The 23,091-nt window shown below is 50.4% G+C and overlaps 2 protein-coding genes and 1 long non-coding RNA gene across 5 annotated transcripts; 2 read left to right on the forward strand and 1 right to left on the reverse strand.

Annotated features, from left to right (window-relative positions):
- HOXA4 (homeobox A4) lies at window positions 1-2,311 on the forward strand. The gene is made up of 2 exons (XM_040259731.1): window positions 1-683; window positions 1,237-2,311. Exons 1-2 carry the CDS (start codon window positions 68-70, stop codon window positions 1,581-1,583), a joined length of 963 nt encoding a protein of 320 aa, XP_040115665.1. The 5' UTR covers window positions 1-67; the 3' UTR covers window positions 1,584-2,311.
- Window positions 2,312-7,867: 5,556 nt separating this feature from the next.
- Window positions 7,868-16,173, reverse strand: LOC120877434. The gene is made up of 2 exons (XR_005724333.1): window positions 16,091-16,173; window positions 7,868-8,850 (listed from the first exon to the last, which is right to left on the reverse strand). It is a non-coding gene; the product is annotated as an uncharacterized LOC120877434 (long non-coding RNA).
- On the forward strand, window positions 8,120-23,003 carry HOXA3 (homeobox A3). 3 transcript variants are annotated; one of them, XM_040259725.1, is made up of 3 exons: window positions 8,120-8,193; window positions 19,254-19,899; window positions 21,297-23,003. In XM_040259725.1, the coding sequence occupies exons 2-3, from the start codon at window positions 19,374-19,376 to the stop codon at window positions 22,100-22,102; spliced, it is 1,332 nt and encodes a 443-aa protein (XP_040115659.1). In that variant the 5' UTR covers window positions 8,120-8,193; window positions 19,254-19,373; the 3' UTR covers window positions 22,103-23,003. The 3 variants fall into 3 exon arrangements, with proteins under 3 accessions (XP_040115659.1, XP_040115658.1, XP_040115660.1); XM_040259724.1 differs by lacking the exon at window positions 8,120-8,193 and adding an exon at window positions 8,845-12,202; XM_040259726.1 differs by lacking the exon at window positions 8,120-8,193 and adding an exon at window positions 16,242-16,455.
- Window positions 23,004-23,091: the final 88 nt, after the last annotated feature.

The raw sequence follows: 23,091 nt of genomic DNA on the forward strand, positions 1-23,091 counted from the left end.
GGGGCCTCGGCGAGCCCAGAAAAACGACAACGCGAGAAAAATTAGTATTTTTGCACTTCACAAATTAATGACCATGAGCTCGTTTTTGATAAACTCCAACTACATCGAGCCCAAGTTCCCTCCCTTCGAGGAGTACGCGCAGCACAGCGGCCCGGGCGGCGGAGACGGCGGCCCGGGCGGGGGCCCCGGCTATCAGCAGCCCCCAGCGCCCGCGGCCCAGCACCTGCCGCCGCCGCCGCAGCAGCAGCCCCAGCTCTCCCACGCGGGCGGCAGTCGCGAGCCCCCAACCTCCTACTACGCGCCGCGGGCCGCCCGCGAGTCCTCCTATCCCGCGGCCGCGCTCTACCCCGCGCATGGGGCGGCCGACACCGCCTATCCCTATGGCTACCGCGGTGGCGCCAGCCCCGGGCAGCCGCCGCAGCCGGAGCAGCCCCCGGCACACGCCAAGGCTCCTGCGCACGGCCTGCACGCGAGCCACGTCCTGCCGCCTCCTCCCCCGCAGCAGCGTGCGGCGGCCCCCGCGCCACCGCGGCGCTGCGAGGCGGCTCCCGCCACCCCGGGCGTCCCGTCAGGGGGTAGCGCCCCCGCGTGCCCGCTGCTCCTGGCCGACAAGAGCCCGCCGGGCCTGAAGGGCAAGGAGCCCGTGGTGTACCCCTGGATGAAGAAGATCCATGTCAGCGCCGGTACGTGGCGCCGCTAGGGAGGCGCGGAAGGGTGGGCTGGGGCCGAGCCGGGTTCCAGGGTCGGGGCGGGGGTCAGGGGGAGAGGCCCCTAGGGGAAGAGGGCCTCGGGAGGGGAGCACCCAACTGGCCCAAGCTACAGTGGGATGTGGGTGTGTGAGGGCCAGCCAGCCGCCTGATTCCAGTGTGAGAACCCTTTTGTACCCGGGGTCCCTTTATCTGGAGATTTACGAGACGACAAACTGTTAGGGCAGTAATTATAGCCCCCATAAATTTAATTGCCCTGGCAGAGGCTTCAGGCCATGTGTCTTTGAAGCTTTTCTTCAGCCCCAATGCCCAGCACTATTCTTTATGGCTCTCGGGTGTTTCCCGTTGTCAATAGCCTGTGAAACATTTTCTTTGCCGTTTTATGTATCTTGTGTGAACTTGGTGTCAGGTTATTATATAATGATGATGTCCAATTGCTCTTCCCCACCCCACCTTCTCTTTCCTCCTCCTTTCCCTCTCCTCCACTCCCTCCTCCTTGGCTTTCTCCTTCGGGGTTATGGGCTTTCAGTCAACCCCAGTTATAATGGAGGGGAGCCCAAGCGCTCCCGAACCGCCTACACCCGGCAGCAGGTCTTGGAGCTGGAGAAAGAGTTCCACTTTAACCGCTACCTGACCCGGCGTCGCCGCATCGAGATCGCCCACACACTCTGCTTGTCTGAGCGCCAGGTCAAGATCTGGTTTCAGAACCGAAGGATGAAGTGGAAGAAAGATCATAAACTGCCCAACACTAAGATGCGATCCTCCAACTCCGGCTCGGCTTCAGCAGGCCCGCCAGGAAAACCACAAACTCAGAGCCCGCATCTGCATCCTCACCCCCACCAGGGCGCCTCTGCACTCAATCCTCCCTCTATGTAATCTTCCAGAGCTCTAGACCAGTTCTGTCCCTCACCTGATTTTCTCCTCTCTTCTGCCCCTTTTCCCATCCACCCGTCCCATCTGGACTACAACAGACCCCCAAACAAAACTCAACTTGGAGAAAAGGATAATAAAAAGAAGATGTTTTCCGGGTAAGAAAGTGTGTGAACTGCTTGCCACTGAAGAGAAGACAATAACCAGGATGCTGGCTGGTGGAACAACCTGCTGGCCTGGACAAGGCTGCCAGGTTTGGGTACCTGAGAAGGACCGCTTGGCATCAAATACTTTTGAGATGGCTGAAGCCAGTCACACAACTCATGTTGACTGGGAACATGTACATTTGTTGCAAGCAGAAGAAAACAGACCCTTTTCCTACTTTCCTTCCCCTCCCTCGTTAAGGCAGCTCATAAAAGCTTGTACCGAACTGAATAAATGAGTAGCCACTATGGACCTCACAAGATTATTTAATTCTCAAAAATGTATAGACCTTGATGATAGATGTGACACATGTTAGTTTCCCTTTCATTTATTTAAAATGTTGTTATGGAGATATTGTCTTATTCTGAGGCACAATCTTGGAAGGGAGAGTGCACTTAGTACCATGTGCAGCTGTACAAATTGTGGTGTGGCTCTGTAGAAAGCCATGTGCTAAGAATAAACTCTGTTTAAGAAACAAATTTCTAAGACATATTTGTGTGTTTCCTACTTTTAATTAAAAGTTCTCTGAATTGAAATGGTTGACCTTTCGTGTAAAAATCTTGTAGATGGTTTGGGTTGTATTCACTCGGACTAACTGCTCACATAATTTGTTCAACTTGAGGTGAACTCTTGTCAAGTTTGACCCACTGTGGGAAAAGTTCCAAAGAGCAGGAAAGCTCTTGAGCTCTGAGAGGGCTCCTCTTCTTCCCAAACTTGGCCAGGCTTTCAAGCTTCAAGTCTCTGTAAGGCATAGAAACGTGTCCTTCTCTGTAATGAAAGGTGAAACCGTGCAGTGCTGCGGGCCCACGAGTTTCTGCAGCTGTTCTACATGCTGAACTCTGAGCACACTTGGAAAGAAGTGGTCCCTTTGGTATTTATTGCACCTTCACACTTAATCTGCCTGTTTCCTTGGAGATAAAAAATAGTTTGTGCAAAGAGTTGAGATTGTTTTTTGTCGCTTGGCTGTTTTTAAGGTTCTCTTCACTAACTGCAACTTGGGATTTTTGTTTCTTTTTTCGTTTCTTCTTTTTTTTCCAAGCAAGACCTTTAAAAATAAACTGAATTTTTCTGGTACACCCTCCAAAGTTTCTTCGGAGGAAAGAATAATGACACCTTAAGCATAATGACACCTTAAGCAAGGTAGATCTGGGAGTATTAAGTGTTGGAAGAAAGCCAAACTCTGAACTAGGGACATCTTCCTTAAATATCACCAGATCGCACTGTGTAACCTAGAGATCTAGATTCAAAAGGCTGAAATCAAACCCCACTTCTCAGTCTTCATAGCCCTAGTATCTGCTTACTGATTTAAAAATTAGTAAAGAGGATTTAACTTGATTGTCACTGAAGGGAGTACTCTCCAACAAGATTGAGAAAACCAACAGCCCCTAGTCCCAGAATATTAGAACTATCACCTGACCTTGAATGAGTATGGTTTTTAGTTCATGTAATAATTTTAGCAGTGATGGGAAAGGGGTCTCACCCACCTCTGCAGTATCAAAGGAGTTTTAACCACATTTCCCCATCAGAGGCTAACTACCCTTAGCCAGTGGTCAGTGCTGTTAGACCTTCCTCCTCAACTGGTCTGTGTGCCACAGGCAAGGGTGATCGATTTCTACCTGGGAACAAACCAGGCCTTAGAGGAAAGTGGACACCAGTCTCTGAGGGGCCTCCTCCTCCCCAAGAAAATTCAGGAGCAAACAAATAAATTCCTTCCCAAGTCAGGCCAAACCTGGCATAAAGTGCATTTTATAAGGTGTGAACAGTGAACGGGTGCCAGGGAGCTCTGGAAGCCCTGCAACTGCCGCTAAAACTTATTAACCCTCCCCCTACTACATGCACTTGTAAAACGAAATTAAATCATGCTGAAAATAGCAATTTTCCCAGGAATCATTAATCACCTCATACAATAAATACTTCTTTGTAATTCAACAGCAATTCTGAAAGGCATTCTCTGGGAAAAGTCTGTGGAGAAGCGAGGGATCTTCTTGCAAATAATGTGGTCTCGGGCAAAGACTCAGCATCTTGGCTGTCTGCTCAAAAAATGCCTAGACTCTTGGTGGAAATTGAGTGTCGAGCTGCAAAACCTCAATTGGCAGATTATCATCATTTAAGGTAAATTCTTATATTTCTCCTTGGTAGGAAAGGAGGGATACGGGGGCATTCATTAACTTCATATGGAGGCACTTGTTTGGGGGTGGAAGGAGATTTTCTTAATCTATCCAAGAAAAGAGAGAAGATCAAGATTGTTTTTCTAATATTCCCTGACGGAATGTCAGTTTTTGCCCAAGCTGTCTTGATTATTAAGGTATTGGTAAGGTTTACAAAGCCAAAATTACCCATAATGATCCAAATGATTATGTCATTTCTTCAAGTGATTTACCTGCTTCAGCTTTGGTCTTTAAGGGAGCTTGTTAAAACAGCTTAGAAAATCTCACTTTGTGTTTCAAAATCCTGCATTGTCTGCCCCTTGCTAGGGCAACCATAAGAGTTCACCCAGAGGACAAATTTTCTATCTCATTAATTGTTTTTGTTTTTTTTTTACGTGAACCCTATGGGTCCCACAAACCCTTGACCTTTAAAGACAGTATTTTGTGTAAGCTCTGTAAGTCTCCTACCAAAATGTCCCTTAAACATGTTCCCTTCTTCTTTTTCTCTTTCCCACTTCTTCCCTCTTACACACACTCATCAGTTTTAGTCACAGAGCCACACTGTGCATGACTCCTAAGATAAAAGTTTTGTCAACATCTGAAATCAACCTAAATCGGACTGGAGACACTTTAATGGTCACAGTTTGAATTAAGTACTTAACACTATCCCCCCTGAAGAAAAATGGCACTTTGCAGGCTTTCTTTCCTAGTTTTGCTGAAATCTACGATATACCCGGTGTTTTATTACAGCAGGAATTCAACTGTGACAGGCATAGTAGAGTACTTAATACCCAGGAAGGAGCTCCTGGGAAGATTACCTAGATATATGGTGAGTGGGCCCTCCAGACAGCATCTCTGACTTTATATTCAGCTGTCCCAGGATGCCCACACTCCCCCCACCTCTCAGCCTCCTCCCCTTGGAGTGGGTATCACTCTCTCTCCCTCTATCCCTTTCCATACCTGGAGCTTCCAAACTGTGCTGCTTTTTTCACCACTGCCTGCCCTACTACCCTTTCAACATAGAAACAGATGAACGGTTCTTTGAAATGGAAAGAAAGAAAACCCCAAAGAAACCTGGGACTTCCGGTGTGGATGAGTTGGTTCTGTGGGGCAGTAGGCTGTTCTTTGTACTTCCTTAGTCTCTGCATCCCTAGCTGCGGGTCCGGTATGGAAGAACTCAGTCTCACCTTTCCCAACAGCTGCTCCTGTTGTCCCTTCTCTGTACTATACATCAGCCTGAGAATAATTCTGCTTCCTCTCTCAAAGAGTATGGGCTGGGAAGGAGGAGGAAGAGAGTGTGTTCTGACTCCTTGACAGTAGCATGGAGGCTGCAAGGGCTGCTGTGAAGCATTTTAGCCTGAAACTTCCGTCTTGGAACTCTGGCATCTCTTCTTTCCGAGGCCCCAAACTCCAGGAGTAACCCCTCTCCCCTATCCCCACTTTCAGGCCAGCCTTACTCTCTCTGTGATTGATTCCTGGGGCTAAAAGAGATTCCTTGATTGAAAGAATGTCCAAGGTGAAAGAGATATGGATGCCATTTTGGTTCAGTCTTCTCAGTTTACCAATAAGGAAACTGAGGCAGCTGAATGCTTCCCTTTTAAGTTCTTTATATTAATCAGTATGTAGCTTGAATAGTCTTTGGTCTTATTTTGGATGGGGTGAGTGTACAGACATCTTTTCTCTGCAGAAGCCTCTTCTTCCTGGAATGGACATGTGCATCTGGGCTTCACTTGAAACTGAGGGGAGGGCCTCAGGTGTCCAGGGGCCAGGGAACAAGGGTGGCTTCTTTCCCCACCAAAGCAGCTGGGGAAATTATGTAACCAAACTGCTGTAGCCAGTGTGCTAAGACAGGTGGGTTGACCTCTGGACTCAGGAGGGAACGGATGTCAAGGCATCTCACTGTCCACAATTCTCCTAGTCCTGAATGACTATTTCTAATATGCTAGCCCTGAGATTTCTGTAGGTGATTGCTGCCTCAGAGCCCGACAAGGGCGTCTGGGTTCTGGAGGCCTGGGAACTAAAAAAGCCAAACAAGGACCCTGGTTGCAGCAGATAAAGGTGTAGCGCCTGTTCCAGGGAGATACTGAAATTGTAATCTTTGTGGTCACGTGACTCATTAAATAATTAATGTGGATCGTCAGGAATGGATCGGAGTCGTCAGGCCCTCACTAGGAATGAATCTCAGAAGTGAGTCCCCCAACTTCCTATTTGATTTTTTAAAAACACACACCCTCAGATTTATATCCCAAAGCTTTTTAACTGCTTCAGGAGGGGTGGAGAGAGCCCGTCAGCGGGCAGGACCCGGAGCTGGCCGACCCACGCTGGGTCGTGGGCTCTTTCCGTAGGGTTTCTGCGAGTCTGGGGAGCGCGGCGCCACCGGGGAAACGTGAGTTCGGGTTCGGGATTTCTGCGGTCACATCTTGGCTTTCGTGATGAAGTGGGACTGATGCTCAGACAGTTGGTAATGCTCTGATTCACACTGGGGAAGGCTGCAGAGATACCACAGGACGGGCGCGCGGCTTTGTTCAATTTTCCCGGTGTTCATAAATCACTCGCGCCCGGCGAGCGAGGGAGCAAGCGAGCGCCAAAAACGCTGGAGAGAGAGGCCTCAGCGGCAGCGGCAGCGGCAGCCATTGCAGGGGAGAGACCTGGGCAGCGTCTCTTTGTGACTCATTAGTCTGAACGATTTATGGGGGAACGGCAGCCATGAATATTTGACTTGAGGATAAGGAAACAGCAACAGTAATAATAACCATAATAATTACAATGCTCCTAAGAATCAAGGGGTGGGGTGGGGGGGTGGGGGGGTGGCGGTGGATGGCGGCATAGTGGATCTTTCTGGGACTATGTTGAGTGGCAACTGCAGGGTAGCTAAGCCCCACCTTGCTTAGGGTCAGGCCACTGTCCCCAAGGCCAGGGGGCACTCCCTTTGAGGACACAGAGGACAAGTTTGAATAGAGGAAAGGGGCCCAGCATAGATTCGGAGTTCCAAGTGCTTGATGGACACTGGGAGCTGCAGGTCGACGTGGTGGCAGAGAGCAGTTAGGGGCTGGTGTGCATCCACTTGTTCAGTGTGTTAGGGGTCCATGAAGCCTGAGGGTCAGGGGACTTGGCTATTTGGTAGCCCCCTTTGGCACTCTTAGCAAGATTGCATGGATGCAGGACAGCCACTGGGGCTGATTTGGGCAGGCTGGAGTGCAAGGAGGCTGCCGTGACCTGGGTGAAGGGATAGTGGGACAGGAACAGTGCTGTGGAAGCAACTGGACCTCAGAGTCCCAGCCCAGCAGAGAACTTCTCTAAGCCAGGGACCCAGAGCCCAGGAGGATTCTTTGCCCCTTCTCAGTGCCTTCCCCCTATCCCCCAAAAGCTGGCTGACCATTTGCCAGTTAGCGAGAGAGGGCTGCAAATATCTGGAGGGAGGTGGCAGCAGCAGAATTAGGGCCTGGAGGGACTGGCCGCTGCTGTGCAAAGGGAGGCTGGATAGGGTCCCCACATGGGGTATTGTCTAATACCTGTGTCCTCCCCAACTCCCCCACTTCCAGCAACCATAGCTAGCCTACTCAGAGGGACTGGGTGTTGTGGTGATCCCGCCAGCCCACTGGGACCAAGAGAGAGGACGCCCCAGGGCTTGAATGAACCAGAAGACAAAACCTTCCAACACTGGCCCTGGCCCATGGACTGAGCCGGAGTCTGATTTCGCGCCAAACAGAAATGAACACTATTAGTGAGGTTTCAGGAGAGCCCGTGATTGAATGCTCCCGGGCAAGGCTTCCCTTTGTTAGCAGAAGAAAATAAAGCGTGCATTCACACTCCCAAGTTGAGGTGCGAGAGCAGCTCTTGCAGCAGAGGGAGGGCACCAACAGAAAGCCTCTTCCACCTTCCCGTCTTCCTCCGCCTGCCCCCCACCCCCCGCCATAAAAAGAAAGAAAAAAAAAAGTGTGGGTGCGGAGATGGAGTATGTATTTATTTTACAAAAATAAATCACCACCTTCAGGCCATTTGTAGACGGGAACCTTTCGAGCAATGAGTACGCCACATGGACGAGTGTCCTGGCGACTCTTCCGTGTCCGCGTCACCCCAGGGGCCACCCGGGCACCCGCACCGCCGGCGCCTCCAACTCTGCTCCTCCAACTCCCTTCTTCCGCGGCCGCCGTTCACCCTCTGCTGTGTGTTTGTCTGCAGAGCCGCCGGATGCCGGAAACGGGGAGTCCCTGAGCGCCCGGAGCTGGACATACTCTCGGCTTCAGCCTTGGCCATCTTTCGAGGTAAGCGCTGCGTCCCAACTCTTCACCGCGCCGGCCCTCGCACCGGGGGCCCTCGCACCAGTGAAGGAGTTTACTTTCCCTGGCAGCTGCCACCCCTTGCAGCTGGTCAGTATTGAAAGAGGTGCTGGTCAATATATAACTTCGGAAGAGTTCCCTCAGCTGCACGCCCCGCCAGCGAGGGCTTCGGCGACAAAGCTCTGCCCCAGACCGGCTTCGTGCAGAAAGGGCGGTTGCAGAAACCAAAGATGTGTGTTCGTGGGGGGCGGGGGCGGGGGCGGGTGGGGGCTCAGAAGGGTGTGTGTTCCTTCGGGCATGCCTCAGGGGAACCAAACCGCCCCACGGAACAGCAGGGCCAAAGCCAGTAGAGGCCACGGGCGCGGCGGTAGTGGGCCGCTCTCTTTGTGGACTGTTCACGGCGCCTGCGGAACCTGGGAGTTCAGCCGTGGTGGTCAGCCTCAGCTCTGCGCGCAGAAAACGTGCCTCGACGCCTTGCAGTTTCTCCTATCGTCTTGCCTTTCCTTGGCAAGAGGGAAGTTACTGTATTTCAAATGTGTAGACCATCGTTGGCAGCTGGGCTTCTCGGTTTCTTTAGCCGGACTGATCCACTGATCTTCCTGTGGGAAAAGCACGGGTTTTCTGTCTCGTCATTTTCTTTTCCTATTTAGACCAAGAGAAAACTCTTTAAAATTCTTTCCAAGTTCTGGCTTAATTTGTTCTCTTAGTTTGGGATGCAGGGAGGTAATTACTGTGGTTTATTACCTTGTAAAAGATCCATAAATTTCGTGCCTATTTGGGGGAGGGGCCGCTGGAATAGCTTTCAAAAGCGTGGGATGAAGGAATGGATTTGCTTTGTTCTTTCAGGAATTATTTATTTTAAAAAGTTTTCTGAGATTTTAAAAAAATCTTCTATTCTCTAGGCCTCAGTCTTCCCTAAAATCAGCTCCTACAATAGATATCAGGTTGTTAACTATCTGAAACACTATTCAGTGATGCTCTAGGGCTGATAAAGTGTTCTGGATACAATTATTACTTTATCAAATAGGAAGTAAACAGAGTAATAGTAAAGCTGGTACTTTCTCAGCTACTGTATGTTTATTTATCCCAAGTATAGATAGAGCATTTCAGGAATTTGTAACTCAGATGTACTTAGGATTTGCATTTCAGAACATAACAGAACCACCGTGTGTGTAAATAGTTGCAGGGGTCTGTGGCCATGTGTATAAAATGATAATATACACCCAAGAGAACTTGGAACCCATTTGTACCATAATTGCACCCACAGGAAATATCTCATGTTAAGTAACGATCTATAACCTGCCCCCCCCCCAACAGTGGGCTAAGGGCCATACCTGACACTGAATAGAAAAAACCACTACAGTTAAGTAAAGGGAGAAAAATGTTAAGTGTATTTTTGAAGGAGAAATCAGATTACAGTGTTTGAATACAAATATAGCTAATCTGCCAACAGCCTTGCAAATATTGACTAAAGCTCTGTATCCTTGGTCACTTGCTCCTTCTAAGACAACTTTGTGCTATTTTGGCTCCATTGCATGGATTCTAGGGCTTGTGTCCGAGCCCTGGCCAGGTTGAGTGGAGGAGTCAGTAAAGGGGGAATTGGCAGCTGGGTTTCCCAACCTGGGCCTAGATACTTGAACATCTCTATTCTTGTTCTCTGGAACAAAACAGAACCATAAAAGGCCCATAGCCTTGCTTCAGGAAAGTGGGTTTCAGAGTGGTGAAGGAGGACTCTCAGCTGCTGGTTCCCTGGGGGCTTGCCCAGACCAAGATCTCTCTTAGGGAAGCCATTTTCACTTCAAAAGTTAAACTTCCTTTGACTTGTTCAGATTTTTCCCTTCATATCCCACCCAATCACCCCATCCCACTCCAAGTCCTTAATGTTAATTGTTAAACAGCAGTTGAAGCATTAACTGGGCTGTTAATAGAAGTATAGAGGCTCCTGGCTGAAGCTGAGATGCTGCTGGGCCTTGCTGGCGTTAAGGCATTTCTCTGAAGCAGGACCAAAGACTTCTATCATTGATTTATCGCCTTGGGAGTTTCGGTTTGCTCCAGACTGCTCTGAGAGTTCTGAAGGGGGCCTCTTTTCATTTTTGAGTTGAAGCCTCTGCAGAAACTTTAGTTGGCAAGGAAGGGAGTTTGCCAGGCTATCTGGAGAGCTCAGGGTGAAATTATACGGATGGATGGGGTAAGGGAAGCAGAGGACAGTGTATTAGTTGTCTGAGTCCTTGGGAAACCAGAGAGTGCTTTTGAAAAGAGCCTTTGGGCCTGTCTCCTACCCCACAAACCTGAGAGAAGCTGGTTTTCACTTTGGGTTCTCACTTTGTAGCCTGTGACTTAGGTCAGAGCTGGCAAGGTTCACATAGGGGTTCTCTTCCAGCTATCCCATAGACAGAACCTTATCCAGCTTAGGCCGGGACTTACTTCCAAGGAATTAGGTCTCCTCTTCTTTTATTGCCCTTCTCATTTGGACACCCCCATGACCAGGCTTCTGCTGAGGGCCTTATTTTCTCATCAGGCCCCTTCTGTCCCTCTGCAGGGGAGAAGGGGAGGGAAGGAACCATGCACAGCTTTCTGCAGCTGCTTCAAGTGAGCCCTCATGCTTAGAGAGTTATAGCCAGCTGAAGACCTACTTTCAAGGAACAAAAGAATATGACATGAGGATCTTAACCACCTCAGAGCATTCCCCAAGTTTGGAAACAAAGACCTGAAAAGGAGTTTTTAGATGGCTTCTGAGAACATGAAGTGTTGAAGTCAGTGGACAGAGCCCTCAAGCAGAAGGCAGGAGTTAGAGTGGGATGAGGAGGGGGAATGCCAGGTTCCTCATGAGCAGTTGGTCCCATTCAGTTTCTGATGATGGACACAGAGTTGTCTTGGAGGAGAGTGGACACACTTGTCTGCAGAAAGGGTCTTAGATTGTCTTGTAGGTTAATTCAAGGGATGCCAGCAAATATTGGTGTTTTTTTTTTTTCCCCTCTCTTGCAGAGACAATTAGATCATTTCCCCTTACATTTTTCATCATTAGAAGCCTATAATTTCATGTATCACTCAGCTATGCACTAAGGAAATGTGTAAGTGCAGATTTGGCCTGGACACTTAGTCACTCCAGATTTTGCAAACCCTGACCCACCATTCTAGAGCCAAGCATCTCTCTTGTAGGGGGCTCCTATCAAACACAAGCAGCTGGACTTGGAGGAGGTGCTTCGGCCTTTTGTCAGGTAATTATGGGCCTTTTGGGTTTCTCCAGTGGCTGTGGTGTATGGTGTGGGTGTTAGCAAACTCCATACAATGGCAGGTCATTAGGGAGTCCACTGAAGAGGCCAGTTAGTACTGGGTTTTCTTCTGGAAACAGGGCCAGCACCTTTTGCCTTTTGATGTACTGGCCAGTTGGCCAGGGGAGACTGGAGTGCTTAGGTGTTCTGGGTTCAGCTTGTGTGTGAGTAGGAGACTGTAAGGAAAGTTCTGCGGACTATGAGAATGGGGACAGAATTGCTGTTCCCTTGTGTTGACTCGTGTGTAGAAATGACAGTGGAGCTAAGTGGCCTTGTGTGACCATGTTGGGATGGGGGGAGATGCCCCCAGTAGGAGATGCCCCCCTACTGTCCTGGATAGAACTTCCCCATTGCTGGTCAAGGTCCCCCAATTCACCTCCCTGAAAGCTAAATGTTCTGATTGGAAACGTAGTTCCTTCAGTGATTCCCTATTTCAAATAAAAGGATTTAAGTTGACGTATGACCACGTGAGCACATAATACAGCGCATTATTGTGGCATTTGGAGCGGAGACCCAGACGGGCTTTGCCTGTGATTACGTTTTCTAGATTCTCTACAGAGCGAGAGCTTTCCCCCACCCCCACCCACCCACCTCCTCCTTCTTCCCCTTCTCCGGAGAGCGCTCTCCTAGCGGGTTGCAGTTTTCAGCGCTCATGGAGCGGTTCTGGGCGAGCTAGCCGATGGGACTCCAGGCCACACCGGGAGAATGGAATTTATTTTAAGGTATTTCTGTTGATTGTTCATATCTGGAGTGAGTTATGGCTGTGAGAGAGACAAAGGTCAGGCGAGGAGACCCTGGTTCATGGACAGGACCCTCAGCGCCTCTCTTCCTTTGTTTCTCCCTTAGAATCGAAAGCATTTGAAAGATCCCCAGCGGCGCCTGAGAGTGAATTTAATTCCCGGGCAAGTGTTGGGGGGTGTAAAGGAAAGCGCATTTGGGGGCTACTCGGTGGGCCTGGTGGCCTCCAACACTCGAGTGGCTTTGTCCACTGCAGCGGGAATTGAGTCCCAGAAGCTGAGCCCCTGGCGGACGCGCGTCTTGGAGTACTGCTGGCTCGAGCCAAGGTGGCCCGAGCGCAGCTCACAGCTTGCTGGATGGAACTGCCTGGAGAGGGTGGGGGCTGAGTGAAGGAGAAAGGGAATTGCTCCCTGTTTAGTCGTGTTTGCTGGCTAGGATGGAGGGTGAAAGCTGACCTGGACAGCCAGAGCAGCTGGGAGAGAGAAATCAATGAATGTCCAGATGCGCTGCCATTTTATTGATGATGCTTCAGGCCACTTTGTTCAGTGTTAGGTGGTTGCACGCGCTTTCCCACTTGCCAGACTGAAGGAGCCAGACGCTGAGGACTAGCCATTGTTTGCCTGGGTACCCTCTGCCTGAACAGGGGTGGAGAAGGACAGCTCAAATCTAGGAGAGGCTTGGGCTGGGGGCAAGCATGCTGAATGCCCAGAAGCTCTGTTTTTCTAATATTCAGGAGACAGAGAAAGAAGGGAGCTGGAGCTGAGCTTCGTAAGACACAAGGCTAGGGCGCCCCCTGTTTCACCCCCAGCCAGCTAGGAGAGTTGAAGAACTGGCCGGTGTGCCCTGGGCTGGAGGGAAGTCTGAAAGCAAAGTCTGCAGAAAGCAGAGGCAGACATCTTCAGAGTCCCAGGAGCGGTGCTGTAGTCAGAATGGGGGCAGATGAGAGTTAGTGTGCTTCCAAATTACTGGGAAAGCCTGAGCTAATTGGGTTTTAGGGACCCCAAAGAAAGGATGGAAACTCCCTAAAAAGGTGAGGGAAATTTCACTTTCCTCTGCTCTTGAAGTTCTTGGAGCAGAGAAAAGGATGCCTACAAAGGAGCTGGGAATCAGATCTGTGTCCTGACTTAAAAACAAACAAACAAAAAACCCCAAAACTTTCTGCACTGGGGGAAAATAAAAGAAATCAAATCAGATTTCCCCTACTTGAGTGAAATTTACTTCCCCAGACAGAAGGGCTGCTTCAGCCCTCCCCACTACTGGCCCAGGCACTAACCGTGTTTAACTGAGGCCGTTTCAAGTGCTCTAAAACACCCCTTGGAAATAAAATGTAAGCTTTAATTGCTGTTCAATTACTTGTCAGCATTTCATATGATTTATGACCCAGTTCTGGCGCATTTTTGACCCAGTTAAAGACTCATAAATAATATAGTTTCACTAGAAAGAATGAGAGAAGGAATAGAGGTTTGTTAAACGCATCTTTTTATTGTCGCTTCAGTGCCAGCAAGTGGAATAAATATCTAAGGATGGACTACGGAGCTGGTTCTGTATAAAAGTGTACACAGACAGAAGCCAATAGAGGTGTTTATAGAGAACTGGTTGGTTTTTCCCGCATGGAAAGAGCCAAAGCCACTCCATCACAGCTAAACTATAGCCATTAAAAAAAATAAAGGCTAGTCTCCCCCTTTACCCTCAAAATACCAATCTCAGCCTCAGAAGCAAGCTTATTTCCTCATTGATTTTCTTCCCCAATCTGGGATTTCTGTGCCTTTTCTAGCCAACAGTTATTCCCCACCTTCCTCCCTGGCTGCACAGCCATCCACAGTCTCTCACAGATAAGTTCATAAAGATACTCCTGTAAAGGGTAGAAAGGCACCAGGGCACTTCTGATGTTCCAGACACTCTTCTAGTGCTGAAAATGTTTTATTCTAGTCTTCATGGGTGAGAGATGGGGGCAGGGAACAGGGCTTAAGAGTACTGGGGGAGCCGAGGGGTCCTCTCCCCAGAGAGAACCTCAGTGGTTTTGGCAGAGCCGGGTGAATGGCTGCGGGATTTACTTAGGGTGCTTGGGTAGGGGCGGAAATCGACAGGCGATATTTTCCTTTAAAAAAAGCAGTAACAAACAAAAATCCTTCAGCTATTATACATTATTATTTTTAATCAGTTCGCCCGTCTGGCTCCAAAGGTCAGTCCTTTGGATTTTAGCAGAGAGGCCTGGGCCCCAGCAATCTGCGTGCCAGGTCGCCAGACCCTAGTCTTGAAGTCCGAGCCCGACTTCTACCCGCTGCCCAGAGGAGGTCCTGGCCCAAGCTCCCGCCCTATCTTTCCCTGGGATCCCTGCTCGGCGGCTCCCGGCCCCTCTGGGCGCCGGCGTAAAGGTATGCGTCCCGGGTGCCCCAGCCCTCACCTCGGCGCCCCGGGCCGTCCCCTCCCTTGGCAGGTTCTCACGGAGAGCGGGCCTTCCCGGCAGCTGGCTTAGCTGAGAAGGCGGTGAGTCCGCGTCAGCAGTTTGGAGGAGAAAGTGCGGGTTGATTATTGACCCACGCCTTCTTTCTTCAAATGCTACATCCGACCCAGCCGGTTTGAAGAGAAAATGCCGCCGAGCGGATTTTTGCGGCAGGCTCTTCCCTCCTACGCTGCCTCGCTCCCCCTTTCAAGTCGCGCTGCAGCAGTATGCCATAAGGAGCAAGTGTTTGCTGTTTTGTGCTCTGTTTACAGCTTTGGGGCGCCGAGTCATAAATCTTGCCTAGCCATAAATGACAAAAACCATTGGTATGCATGAGGCCACCCTGGCCCGGAGTGCTTTTTGATTTCTCCCTTTTCCCTTGGCTTTGTTTTTGCTCTAAGGTGACACTTTGGCTCCCTGACAGTTTAAACATACTACTTATATTTTTAACACCTTCCTTTGAGAAGGACCGGCCGTTGACACCTTGGAATTGCACGAATGCTCCATTTCTCTCTTTTGCCACACACACATCCTGACAGAGTTCACTTCCGTATCTGGGAAGTTGAGGGAGGCATTAGGAGGGAGAAAGACTATCCTCCTTAAAGTTTTGGCAATATTGCTGGGCATGTTGGGCCTTTCCTCTGCTCAGCGTCCCTATCTGCCACTAATTAGGGCAGAAAATATAGACGCGGTTTCCTACTGGGGTCGGAGCTATCTCTTAGCCCGAGAGTGAGCCGCGTGTTTGTACTGTGAAATGGGTACAGAAGGGTTGGACACCTAGAATTCTAACACCTTTGTGTGTACCTGAGCCCAGAGCGGCCCGTTTTACTGCCTGGACAAACGTATCTCCCCCAGGCTACCTCCCTCCCGGCCGCCAGGATTTCAACGATTTCCACCTGAAAAAATATAACCAAAGAGAGCCCAGTTGGCTCTGGGGGTGGACTCTCAAGAAAGGAGGCCCTGTCCCAGCCCCTAGAGACTGGCTTTGAGGTTCTCAGCTTGGGGGTGGCAGGTGAGATAAACTGCCCAAAGTCTGGGGAACTCTCTTCTCCTGGTTCTCTTCCCTTTGCCCCGCAACTGGAAATGTTCAGAGCATGGAGTAAGGTAGTTTCTCAAACGGATTCCTAAGAAATAGAGCCCAGCAAGAGAGCCCCTTTGTGAGAGCCGTTTGTCCTCATTAGCATAATTTTCCTGGACTTTAGTGACGCTTAGGAGCGGGGAGAGGGAGGGCGTTGGGGGCTGGGGAGAGACTGCCCTCCCCCCCGCCGCTGCCGAGCTCCCCCTCTTGCTCGCCTCCGCCCCATCCCCCACGCGGGCGGCGTCCCCCCTACCCCGGCCGCCTCGGCCTCCCTTCCCGCCTGCCCCCAGCACCCCCACCGCACCCCCCGACCAGACGCTGCTCCGCGTGTAATATTCATAAGAAACATACCCAAGTCGGTGCCACTAGCCCAGGCAGAGCCCTGCGCCGCGCTAGCGCTTATCTCCGGGCCGCGGCTGCTGCCCTCGGGAAGGGCAGGGGGCGGGGGTGTGGGGGAGGGGAGGGTGGGTGGGGTGGGTGGGAGGGGGGGGTCCGAGCCGCCCCAGTCCGCCCTGGGCTAGCCGTGCCGGAGCAGCGAGGCGGCCACGCTCTGCACCGCGACGTCCGGGCCTCGGGGTCTCCCTCCCGCCCGCCGTCTCGGCCGATGCTGAGGGTCGGTGCCCATCCCGCGCCGAGGGGACCCGGCCGGGCCGCCGAGCCGGGCCGGGGGCCGGAGCCCGAGCCTGCGCCCGAGCCCGAGCTCGTCAGAAGTTAAGGTAAGCAGGGCTCCAACCGGCCGCTCTCAGCGCTGAATGGTGGAGTTTACGTCTCGGTGATTTATGGCTGCAGACTTAAATCTCGGTTCAAGAAGAGTTCACAAGCCGGAGCTTCCTTCCCGGCAGTGACTGATACCCTTACACTTCGAGTTCAGGCCGCTTTCCCATCCCCACCCCCACCTCTTCCTTCTCCCAAGCCCAGCCTCAACTTTTCGGGGTTAGGAAGGAGAGGAAGGGCTGGGCGAGGGGACGCGGGGTTTCTTACCCGCCTTTCCCGCTTGAACTCGGGGTGAGGGCAGGCCGAGGAAGGGGCGGGAGTGGAAAAAGAGAGCGGTGTCTGAAGGAAGGAGGTTGAATTTGGGCAGATCTTCCAGAGAGACAATAGGGCTTGCTTCCTGCAGTCAGTTTAGTCTCCTCAACTCTCAGTTCTTGTACCTGGGGGTTATTCTCCAGAAACGGAGCTTTTCAGAGGAATCTCCTCCCATCCCCAACCTTTGCTTGGGGGTGCCAAGCAAAGTTTCCTGGCTGGCAAATCTCCAACTTCTTTACCAGGTTGCAAACTTTGGGGGCTGGATTGGGGTAGAGAGGAGGTTTGTGGATTGTGTGGGTCCCAAGGTGGGCCTCAAACAATAGGAAGGGCTTTAGTGGGTGAGTTCACATTTTGAGATTATGGAGTTTGTTGTTTGTTCTTAGAGGTTTAAAGGTATTTTAAATTATTTTACAAGGCAATGCATAACTTGATGAAAAGACTTAAGTAAGCCACAGGCGGGTGTAGCCTCTGATAATGGATTAGCAAGTCACTTGAAATATTGCATGTTCAAGATCAGCTTAATTTTGTTTTATCTAATATCTTGCTGTTCAAGTGTCTGGAGTAATTTTCTTAACCTGACGTTTTGTTTTCAAAGATACAAGCCCAGTATCTTAAAAATTCATAATGGCAGACATTAACACTGCCAAATGTAATTGGAACTATTTTCAGTGAAAGAACAGGAAACAGACATTAAATTGCTATTCTGTTTTAAATTTTATTTTATCCTTTATTTACTTTTGATCATGGGATCTGTAGCTTCCTATCTATTTCCAAAAGAGAAACCATACAGGCTTAAGATCACATACAATAACTCCGGATAAGGGATGCTGTAATTTTTAATTGTGGTTCTGGAAAATTAATTGTGCCTGTTTTCCAGACGGTGGTCAGATTGTTGGTTTAATAATGAAATCCAAAAGAGTCTATTATTAAAACCAAAATTATAATCATTCACTGGTAGATGCTTATTACACTTAATTTTTTTCTAGTTAACAAAGGGTGTGCTATTTCTGGAAATCTTGAATAATCCAGGGCACAAATACACATAGTTGAGGTATGAAGTGTAAACCCTTTTCTTCATGAATTTGTTATTGTAATTTTCTTAAATGGTCAGAGAGAGTAACATTCTGATTGCGTGGTGGGGCGGGAGGCGGTGACTATATGAACTCACATGAAAGTTTCTGAGCTGAGAGCCAGAGGTTGACCATGCAAAGCTGAAAACATAAAACATAGATTTCACTTTTACAACATGCTTTCTAAATGAAAAGGGATTGAGAAGGCTTTCAGTTGCTTTTTAGCTTTCCAGGTTTGTCCTTTACTTTGTATTTCTAAAGCAGGTAAATAGGCCAAGTAGCACATAACAACAACAATAACAGCACACAAAGATCAGAGAACTCTGGCAGGATTTTATGGCTTGTGCTTCCATCCCTCGTCCGGAGCCAAATGACCCCCATACATCAAATTACATAGCAGTTTCTAAGACAGAACCTATTATCGTTAAGTTGGAAGGAGAGTTCAAGCGGTGGTCATGGAGATGACGCTGGTTTTTCAGGTTCCTGATGTTTTTTTTTTTTTTTTCTCTAATCCATCATGTTTTAACAGGTAGAATTTGATAGTTGTCCTGAATAACAGGACCTCAGAAAGTCCAAGGCAGGAGGGTCTGGGGACTTCTGTAACAGGGGGAAAGAGGTGGGAGTGGCCTGCTGGGACCTGCCTGAGAAATAGGGAGAGGGAGGAGTAAAGAACTGTTCAAGATTTGAGTTTTACTTTCTGGAGAGGGTCTTCTTGTCTGTCTCTTCCCACCCGGAATGTTCCATCCAACGTTTTTTCTCCCCTTCTTGACCACAGAGGTCTCATTAGGAGGAGGTAGGTCATATCCTTACACAAAGGTAGATTAACTGTCTAACAAGCTCAGCTTCTGAAATCAACAAGGGTCCAGTCGGGCTATTGCCTGAAAAGATTTTGTGCGTACCTCTCTTGGGTGCTGAAAGGTCCAAGAAGGGCCTGGATGGGAAATCACCCCGCGTCATGTTTCTTTTGGCAAATATTAGTCTTAAAGAAAATACTAGAGGAAACGTTGGTGACCCAAACTCTCCTTTGTCCCTCCCCATGATCTCCAGAAGGGAGGAATGCAAGGAGCGAGCGGAGACCCCAAGTTTCTTCTTCCCTGGAAAATAAGGGATTCGAATCCTGTTCCTTTCTAGCCCATCATGCCTTTCTCCTTTTGAACTCCAGCCCCGGCTTCCCAACCTCTCTCTCCTCCTCTCTCCCTGGAAAACCCCCCAACTCCAGACGCAAGTTAAGCAAATATTTGTAGCTGCCAGTAAATTCCAGCGGCTTTTTATAGCGCGGCTCTCTGCGCCCGGGGCCAAGTCGTGCTGCTAAATATTGCTGACCACTTTTTCTTTTATGGCTTTCATGTCACTTAGCTATTGAGAGTAAGATGGATTTGCGCGGAGCCCTCACGGCGCTGCGATTCTCGCCCCCCCAGGTCTGCGCGGGGCGGCCATTGGCTGCGGAGCGTCACGTGACCGCGGGGGCGTGCCAATGTGCGCCCTCACGGGTGTCAAGGCCCTGTCAGAGTGTGCGATCAAGATTGTGAAACAACGCGATGCAAAAAGCGACCTACTACGACAGTTCGGCGATCTACGGTGGCTACCCTTACCAGGCAGCCAACGGGTTCGGTTATAATGCCAATCAGCAGCCGTACCCGGCATCCACAGCACTGGGCGCCGATGGCGAGTACCACCGACCCGCCTGTTCACTCCAGTCGCCTGCAAATGCCGGGAGCCACCCCAAGGCGCACGAGCTTAGCGAGGCCTGTCTGCGCACCCTGAGCGGTCCGCCCAGCCAGCCTCCGGTTCTCGGCGAGCCGCCCCTGGCCCCACCGCCACCCCAGGCTGCGCCCCCTGCCCCACCGCAGCCTCCAGCCCCGCCGCAGCCCCCTGCACCCACCCCTGCCGCGCCCCCGCCCCCCTCTTCAGTCTCCCCACCTCAGAATGGCAACAGCAACCCCACCCCCGCCAGTGCAGCCAAGAGCCCCCTTCTCAACTCGCCCACCGTGGCCAAACAAATCTTCCCCTGGATGAAAGAGTCTCGGCAAAACACAAAGCAGAAAACCAGCGGCTCCAGCTCAGGTAAAGAGGTGCCTTCCGCAAGAGGGCCCTCCGTCCTGGCTTCCAGCCCACCAGGCCACCTCCAGCCACAGCCAGCAGGGTCTGGGAGCACTGGAATATTTCCAGAATTCACTGCTCCTCCTTCCCAGGTTTCCAGAGTCTTTGCAACTAGGGAAATGTTTGGACTCTGTGTGCCTGGGAAACCCTAGAGGGAGACTTGATGGGAGTTTTTCTGGATCTAAGAACAAGTGGGCCCTAGTGACTTTGGAATACCTCCTTGTAGAGTTAGGACCTTTGGGCAGAACAGGCATGGACACCACTGTTTCTCTTTTTAGCACAGCTCCTCATTTCTAGTGAAACAGTGGTACCTACCCCACAAGGAAATGTGGCAGAATAAAAGCAGGCCTCCAAGTCAGAATCAATGGTCTGCCTATAATCAGAGCCTATTTTTAATTTTTGCTCCAGCAGATGGAGTGGCTGCCTTACCTCTGGGAAGGCCTTGCTCAGACTTAGTACAATGAAGGTCGCCAGGGATTTCCTGGGGGAGGGGATTCAGACTTGTCATCCTAATGGGAACCACATGGTCCTCCTGGAACCAAATTCCAGGACAGGCTCTGGGTCTTGTGCTTCCCAGCATCTTGGTTTCCTATGCCACTGCCTTCTCCAGTTGCTAGTGCTCTGTTCTGAACCTGAGCATCTGGAGCCATCGGAGCCAGGAACGGTGGGTGGGGGGTGGTGGGGAGCAGGGAGAAAAGGAGGGTCAGGATTAGTGGGCATAGCTGGGGCATAGTGCTTGGTAACATGAAAAACCCTAATTAACGGCATCCAGCACCAGATGCCTGGGCCTCCTCATCAGAAACGGGATCTCTTTTCAACGAGATCTCCTTCTTTGGCCAGAGAAAGCCTTCCAGATTGGAGCTTCCACTCTAGTCCTCTTTACTGGACAGATTAAATAAGAGGCTAGTGGAGGCAACTGTCCAATCCTTCAATGAGAGTGATGGAGGGAAGGTTTATTGAGTGTATATTAGGTGCCCCACATTCCAGTTACTGTGAAGGGAATAAACAGGATGAGACCTGCCCACGCAGAGCTTGTAGTCTGATAGGGCAAAGGATCAGGAAATGAACCAGAAACTGAATAGCTCCAGAAGGGAAACAGACTAGGAATGCAAACAGGGCGTTCTGCTTTTTGTTCCTTGCCCCCTTGGAGAGGCTTATGACTTGCAACTTTAGTCAGTGAGAAACTGCTGACACTGTTTCCCTACCAGGACAGAAAATACTACCTACGTCCTTCTTCCTCTTTCTGGGCCCTGATAGATGGAGGGATCTTTGGGGACTGGAGGAAGGAGGGGCCTGGCTAGGCCAGGGGCTGTGCGGGGCAGCCCCTGATGCCACTCTTCCTCTCTCCTCTGATCTCGCAGGGGAAAGCTGCGCAGGTGACAAGAGCCCACCTGGGCAGGCATCATCCAAGAGGGCGCGCACGGCCTACACAAGCGCACAGCTGGTGGAACTAGAGAAGGAATTTCACTTCAACCGCTACCTGTGCAGGCCTCGCAGGGTGGAGATGGCCAACCTGCTGAACCTTACTGAGCGCCAGATCAAGATCTGGTTCCAGAATCGACGCATGAAGTACAAGAAGGATCAGAAGGGCAAGGGCATGCTGACGTCATCAGGGGGTCAGTCCCCAAGTCGCAGTCCTGTGCCCCCGGGCCCTGGCGGTTATCTGAACTCTATGCATTCGCTGGTTAACAGCGTCCCATATGAGCCCCAGTCGCCCCCGCCTTTCTCCAAGCCCCCTCAGGGCGCCTATGGGTTACCCCCCGCCTCCTACCCTGCGCCCCTGCCCAGCTGCGCACCGCCGCCGCCTCCACAGAAGCGCTACACGGCGGCAGGGGCGGGCGTGGGGGGCACACCCGACTATGATCCACACGCCCATGGCCTGCAGGGCAACAGCAGCTATGGGACTCCACACTTACAGGGAAGCCCCGTCTTCGTGGGGGGCAGCTATGTGGAGCCCATGAGCAACTCTGGCCCGCCCCTCTTTGGCCTAACTCACCTGCCCCATGCCACCTCGGCTGCCATGGACTACGGGGGCCCTGGGCCACTGGGTAGCGGTCACCATCACGGGCCCGGGCCAGGGGAACCGCATCCAACCTACACGGACCTTACCGCCCACCATCCTTCTCAGGGAAGAATTCAGGAAGCCCCCAAGCTCACCCATCTGTGATGGTGGGCTTGGGGCTGCGCGCCAGGAGAGTCCCCCCCAACCCCACTATCTTTCTTCATTTGCTTTTTCTGTTTTGTTTAAGGTTCTTTCTGCACCTCGCTTTCCCTTCTTCTCCACCCGCCCCCGCTCTCCCCCCACCCATTTTGTTTTCTTTGGTAACACGTTTTTATGGTTTATGTGACGTAGCAATCTTGGTTGCTGGAATGGCTGTCGGTATCAGTAGCGATATGTATCTGCTCCCGCCCCTCGCTGGGCCGCTGGCCTCGCACCCTTTACCTTCTCTACTCTTTGATCAGAAACAGGGTATATGAACAAATTTTCTAGCAGAGTTGTTCAATGTGAATTTGTTCGTACATTATGGCTCCCGAGGGGAAGCAATTAATTTCTAGTTTTTTTTTTTATTGCACTTCTTGTAAAGAGCGAGAAAAAAATCAAAGGCGCTTTGAGACAGGGGCTCCCTGTACAAGGATGACTAAGTGTACGTCTTTCCGTGTGTGTATGCTGGTGAAGTCAGATTTATTTATATTTTTTTTGCAAGCATTGAATAATCTAAGTTTTAAATATTATTTATCCCCATCCGTCTGTATTTATATTAAAGAAATTCTGTACCCTGATTGTTCAGAAGGTTTCTTGGGCCTTTTGTTCAATGGTGTATTGGCGTACATAGAAAAAAAATTTATTCGAAAGGGAAATATAATTCCTTTATAAAGATGGTAATGATGCAATAATACCAGAGAGGATCCAGCTTTTGAAAACAGTGATTTAGGTTTGTAATATCCGGCGAAACAAAAAAAAAATCTGTAAACGCGAAAAATGCTAGATTTGTTTTGAGAGTTCTACATTCCTTGCTGCTCACATTCTGAGAAACAAAACAAAAAAATAAAGTTTTTATTCTGAATAATATCCGTGTTCAGAAGAGATTCTTTGGCCAAAGAGAAGGGTCTGCATGGAGTCCTTGAGGAGGCAAATTGGAGGAGCGGGCCGCGGCA

The sequence above is a fragment of the Oryx dammah genome, unplaced genomic scaffold (assembly GCF_014754425.2).
Source record: "Oryx dammah isolate SB20612 unplaced genomic scaffold, SCBI_Odam_1.1 HiC_scaffold_18, whole genome shotgun sequence".
NCBI lineage: Eukaryota > Metazoa > Chordata > Mammalia > Artiodactyla > Bovidae > Oryx > Oryx dammah.

Coding starts and splice junctions, on each gene's coding strand:
- HOXA4 (XM_040259731.1), top strand. CDS start 68: ATGACCATGAGCTCGTTTTTGATAAACTCCAACTACATCGAGCCCAAG. Junction 684..1,236: donor GAAGATCCATGTCAGCGCCG/GTACGTGGCGCC, acceptor ATGGGCTTTCAG/TCAACCCCAGTTATAATGGA.
- HOXA3 (XM_040259725.1), top strand. CDS start 19,374: ATGCAAAAAGCGACCTACTACGACAGTTCGGCGATCTACGGTGGCTAC. Junction 19,900..21,296: donor AACCAGCGGCTCCAGCTCAG/GTAAAGAGGTGC, acceptor CTGATCTCGCAG/GGGAAAGCTGCGCAGGTGAC.